General features: G+C 44.5%; 1 protein-coding gene across 1 annotated transcript in view; it reads left to right on the top strand.

Moving 5' to 3' along the window:
- Positions 1-362: 362 nt before the first annotated feature.
- The window catches only part of Stxbp3 (syntaxin binding protein 3), a 47,897-nt gene continuing 42,122 nt past the window's right edge, over positions 363-6,137 (top strand). Inside the window, exon 1 of the mRNA XM_021196961.2 lies at positions 363-488. Coding sequence (XP_021052620.1) covers positions 440-488 — 49 coding nt within the window. The 5' untranslated portion in view covers positions 363-439. The remainder of the gene's footprint in view (positions 489-6,137) is intronic.

Here is a 6,137-nt window from a genome sequence, read left to right as displayed (position 1 = left end):
CTGTGGAAAATGAAGTCTTCTGACCTTCACCTGCGAGCCTTGGTATGCACACATGCATACATACACACAGATAAATGTAAAATAAGAAAGACCCGGTATGTATAAATTCATAGTTGTATAAATTCATAATTTTATAAATTGTGTTAGCACACATACTTGCTTTCTGATGCCAAATTGGACACTGAGAGATAGGTTATAGTAGGCTTCCGCTAGAGGGCGCCAGACAGTGCACAGAATTCCGTCCACACTACGCAGCCGCAGTCCAGGCACAGGCCGGACGCGCCCTAGTTGATGCGCGTGACGTCACCGGAGGGCGCGGCCCGCGGGGGGCGGAGCCTCCCCACCGCGAGGGGAAGGGCCCGCCCCCGAGCGCTGCTTTCAGGGCCAAAGTAGGTTTGCGAGTGGGAGGCGGTGGCTGCAGCTCCACGGCTGGGGGAAGATGGCGCCGCCGGTGTCGGAGCGGGGACTGAAGAGCGTCGTGTGGCGGAGTGAGTGCGGAGGGGTCAGGGCTGAGGCCGGGAAGGGTCGGCCGTGCGGGGTCTTGTTTCCCGCTGCAGCTCTGCAGCCTCGCTGGGAGCTGCACGGGCACTTGTTGCTTTGGGACCAAGTCCCTGGCTTGACTCCTTCCGGCTTGCCCAGAGTCGGGTTTCGTGCCAGCACCAGGGATGGGCGGGGTGGCCAGACGCGGCCTTCTCCGCGGCTTTGGCCAACTCTCACCCTGGTGAGGTTCTTCCGCAAAGCCCCACCCTCGGGCGACCTGACTCGGGCCGGCTTTCCCTCTCCCGTCCCCGTGCTGTCCGGGGACAGCTCTTCCCATTGCACCCCACTCACCACACCAGGCACGGACGTCTCTCCATCCGACACAGTCTGAGCTCTGTGTTACTCTGTCCCGCCCTCGTCCCCGTGTTTTCAGAAGCCGCTTGGTGTCCCGTATTCATTTAGCACCAAGGGTTTTTACTACCATCCTTTTCAGTGTCTTGTCCTTTAAAAAGTGCAGGCGCAGCTTTTCAAGAGCGCCTTCTGCCACTGTTCCTAGAGAATATGACTTGCTTTTTAAAAAAGTTCTTGGGAAAGCAACAGCGTACTGTTAAAGTCTTATCTAGTATCCGGTCCCTGCATAGTCTGCTCCTTCTTGGTTTACTTGTTGGTTCGGCCAGCTTTAATGACTTTTATTAAAATGACACCAAACCTAGACCTGCCGGGTTAGAAGAGCAATGAAAGCAGCAAACCGGAAGGACCTTCCTTGTTCGGCATCTCTGGGTTCTAGGTAATTATAGTCTAGTAGTAGAAAAGGAGTAACGTCTTATTAGTGTTTTTTACTCCGATTTGGGAAACAAGGAACAGAATAGAAATTAGCTAACAGGATTCTGCCTTCAAGAATTCCTTGTATAAAATTAAAATCCAAATTAGTACAGGCATAGTGTTTACCATATAGAAGGTACTAAATAGATATAGACTTTGTGAAATACAAAATTATCCTTTCAAAATTTAGTTTGGGGACCTGCAAAGTGGCTGAGTGGGTAAAGTTGCTTGCTGTCAAGCCCAAGGACCCTAACTGGATCCCCAGGGACCCACGTGATGTAAGGAAAGAACTGACCTGACTCTCATACGAAAGTAGGTGACAAATTGTGCTGCAGAAATTACTTCTGAGTTATAATGGCACTGTATATCAGGGCTTATGAGAAAAAGATACCGTAATGCTAGTAACGCCAGTATTAATAGCATGAAAGCTAGGCAAGATGTCTGCATGAAGATAACAGACTTTCCCTGTTCTTGTTAACTTGGGGTAACACCAGGCTCACCAAATGGAGAGTAAAATATAGACAGGCTGGGTGAAAGGAAAAAGATTTAAGGCTGTAACATATTCTTAGGACTGCCTGTAACTAGAAACACACAACCAAAAAGCAAGAGTAGCCCAGTGATTATTGCACAAAACATATACACATTAAGGGGCTGAAGAAATGGCTTAACTGAAAAAAATGAGAATAGGTCACATTTCCACAAACTGATGCATGGAGAAACAGTGCACGCACAAAGGGATACTTAAACATGAGTACAATGCTGATATATTTTATGCTACTGCATCTTGGAAAAATGCTAAAGAAAAAGCCAGTCACAAAGGGCATGGTATGACACCATTCATGAGAAAAACATCCAGGACCAGCAAATCTAGGGAAACAGGAACTCCTTCCTGTGTCCCAGCCTGGAGAGATGGGGTTAAAGGGATGCAGTTTCTCTTTTGGGTTTTGTTATTGTTGTTTTGCTTTGATTTTGGGTTTTTTGAGACACGTTCTTGCTGTGTATCCCGGGTTGTCTTTGAGCTATGTAGTCTGGGCTGGCCTTGAACTCAGAGAGCACCTGCCTCTGCCTCCTGAGTCCTGGAATTAAAGGCATGTGCCACCACACAGAACTTTGTTTTGTGTTTGAAACAGGGTCTCATGTACCTTAGGCTGGCCTCACACTGAAATTTGTAGCCAAGGATGACCTTAAACTTCTGATTTTTCTGTCTTCACCCCCTGAGTGATACAATCCTGGGTAAATCCCACCATATCTGCTTTTATACAATTGCACTCAGAGCCCTTTGCATGCTAGGTGAACAGTCTGCCAGCCCCAAGGAATGAGGCTTCTTTTTAGAGTAGTGTTAATGTCCTCAAAACAGTTGTGGTGATGTAGTAATGGATGCATGACAGAACCTACTGGAAACCATTAGAGTATATACTTTTGGTGAGAGAGAGTTCTGTAGTTTGACATTTTTTTCTTGATAATGCTATTAAGATGAAACCTGACAAGAGCTATTAAATCTAGACCTAAGGCTCAGGCCTGGTGGCATGTGCCTATAATCCCAGCACGTGGAGGTGGAGGTACAAGTATCAGTTCAGCTACATCACCAGTTTAAAGCCAGTCTGAACTTTGAGACCTTGTCTCAAATAAATAAAATCTATACCTAAGATGTACACCTAGCAGAGAAAGAGTTAATGTTTGACCTGTCTGTGGCTTAAAATTTAAACCTTCCATTTAGGATCTTATTTTATACACAGCATATTGCATTAGCCTCGTAACGAACCTCAGAGCTCTCTCCTTCTCTTTCCTTCCAGTCCATCCAGCAGATAGCTGCCAGGATAATCTCTTTTAATACCTGCCTTGAAGCCCTGAAGAGGCACCTACTGCACTATTGACTGTTATCTAGCTCTAGTTTCCATTGTATAATATTGATTTCCCCTGTGCCACGACTGTCTATTCCCTCTGCAGTATCTTATCTTGATAGCCCATTCCTCTGTCTTTTGATCCCTTTTCCCTGACTTTTTCCCTACTCAAATTTTAGTTTAGACAGGCTGGCTTTCTTTCACGAACCCTCCCTGTTTTAGCATTTAATGTGCCTTTCTTACTGCCTAAGGGCAGTCCCCTTTGCTTGGCTTTTTTCTTTGTTTCCTTTTGTTCTGTTTTCAGACAAGTCTCCCCTTTTTAGCCCAGGCTTGCCTAGAATTTGCAGTAGCCCTTCTGCCCTCTAGATGCTGAGGTTATAGGCATGAGCCTCCATTTGATGCTGCCAGGAGTCTCTTACAAGCTTTTAGATTTATGCGTGCATGCCCAGGGGCATGCTTGCAAAGGCCAGAGGTCAATGTCAGAGGTGAAGGCTCTCACTTAACCTGGAGTTCCTGCAGCTAGGCTGGCCGGTTAGCTCTGAGGATCACTTGTTTCTGCCTCTCCAGAGCTGAGGTTTCAGATGTGCTCCACCAGACCTGACTTTTATGTGTGCTTGGTGTATCCAAACTCAGGTCCTTATGCTCTTGGTAGGCATGTTAGCTGAGCCCTCTCCTTAGCCTCCTAGAACTGTAAGTTCTTACAGGCCCCAGTGATAGGTAGTGATTTTTTTTTTTAATTTTAAATTTTTTTACAATTTGTTTCATTAATTTTTCTCCATTCCATAAAAGACCCCATTTGTGCAGCACTGAATTCCTATAGGAGAGTTCCTAGTGCCCTTCAAGCATTCAAGTGGGATCTTATAGAGCAAGAAAACAAAGAGTAAGCACTATCATTCCATCTTGTGATACACAGGAAGAGAGGCTACCCTAAATAGGTGGATCAGGAAACGTTTATCTGATTAGGTGACACATCTCAGACCTAAGACACAAGAGGGAATCCACTATTGGGAACTACCTTAACTCCTCTAAACAAAAAAGTGAAAGGATGCAGTGATGGTTCAGTAGATAAGGGGCCTGTCTCAAGCATGAATTCTAAGTTCAAATCTCCAGTACTCACCTAAAAGTCAGGCAAGGCAGTGTGGTCAGCTGGTCTAGTCAAGTAGATGAACTTGTTCAGTGAGGTCAGTTTGTTCAGTCCTGTGTTGGAAACCAAGGCTGAGAGTGATGGAGGAATACACTCAAGGTTGAGTTCTAACCTCCTTGCACATGTGCTCACACCCACATGAATTCTTACATACATCACATGTAGTGCAAGGCATTTGTTACAAAGGATACAGGGTACTGGACCAAAAGGTAGGTTGGAGCCAATCGTTAAATGGTTTAGATATTCCCTGGGCAATAGAGAATCATTCAAGATGACTTTTCCCCTTTTTCTCAAATAGCAGACACAGGCATTTTTGCAGTCTCTTAATGCTAAAAGGAAACCATTTCTTGGTCCTATTTTTAGGAGAAATTTAAGTAGGTGTAATGGTAAGTTATACTAATGCTAAGTGTACAGTTAGATAGTAATTTTGCTCACATTACTACCACCCAATCAATCTATAGAATGTTTCTAAGCACTCCTTGGTTTCCCAGCACAGACCCTCTCTTCTCCCACAAATAAACACTGTTCTGACTTACATTATCATCCAGTGATTTGTGTTTTTTACCTGTACACTCATGTTTCAGAGATCATCTTTGAAACTGTTAATTAGATTTTCATATGTGGACATGTACTGTTTTTGCTTTGGTATTTGTATTTGCTATTGGTGTGGGGGTGGGTGGGTGGGTGCTGTGTATGTGTGGGTGTGGGTGTCATGGGCTGATAGGAAACTAAACCCAGGGCCTTCCATGTGCTAGGCAAGAAGGCCTCTGTCACTGGGACACTGTCATAGAAGCCCCGCCTTTGTACTTAGTTCTTGAAGCACTCCTCAGGTTTCATAGGTTCTGCTTTCATATACTTCTAAACATGGATGATTGAAGAAAATATCAGCCAGACATCATATATGGAGGATACCTAAAATTGGTTAATGAAAGATAATGGCCCATTAGAGAAATGAGCAGAGGAAATTAAGAGGCAGCCTACAGATAGGGTAGTCTGGTTTTGACTTGGAAAAATGCAAGTTAAGACCTGTTTCTCCCTTTAACCTATCACATCGGCAGAATCAGTGATCGATGTCATGTAGCAGTTGGAAAGATTGTTGGTGGGAATATTTACAGCATGTTGGGAAAGCTGTTGGTGATAGGTAATGAGACAGGAAGCAGTACTGTGTGATCTCAGCAGTCCCACTGTGGGCCTTTCTGGAAGTAAAGTGATAAGTATACATGAATACTTAAAAATTCAAAAGATCTTTAGATTATACTTTAAACAGTGTATTTTGTGTGCATGCACATATACCTGTGCATACACTGGCACACTGGAAGTCAGAAGACAACCTGCAGTTTTTGGGGGTCACAGGGATAGAACTCAGGTCATTAGGTATGACAGCAGGCACCTTTACCCACTGGGCCATCTTACCCACCCATAAAGATTCTGAACCTTTTTTTGTTTATTTGTTTTCTCTGTATAGCCTTGACTGACTCTGTAGACAAGGCTAGAGATCCTCCTGCCTCTGCTTCCTGAGTGCTGGGAGTTAGCACAACATAGTTGGATAACTGTTAGAAGCAATTCTGCAAAGAAACATATTTTCATCCAATTTTGATGTGGAGTCAGTAGGGAATAGTGTCACCAAGAACATAGGCCTTGGCCTAACCCTACTTCTGGGTTATGGTTGGAGGTGGTGGCTCATACCTTTAATCCCAGCACTTGGGAAAAGGTTAGAATGTAAAGGGAGATAAAGAGAAGACAAATAGTAGTGGGATGTTTTGTAGGAGCTTGGAAGATAATGTTGAGAACAGTGCAGAAGATGGAGGCCTGGCTTGTGAAATTTCAGAGGGAAGATTAAAGACTCTTAT

The sequence above is a fragment of the Mus pahari genome, chromosome 4, assembly GCF_900095145.1.
Source record: "Mus pahari chromosome 4, PAHARI_EIJ_v1.1, whole genome shotgun sequence".
Taxonomy (NCBI): domain Eukaryota; kingdom Metazoa; phylum Chordata; class Mammalia; order Rodentia; family Muridae; genus Mus; species Mus pahari.
This window is presented reverse-complemented; position numbering and strand designations above follow the sequence as displayed.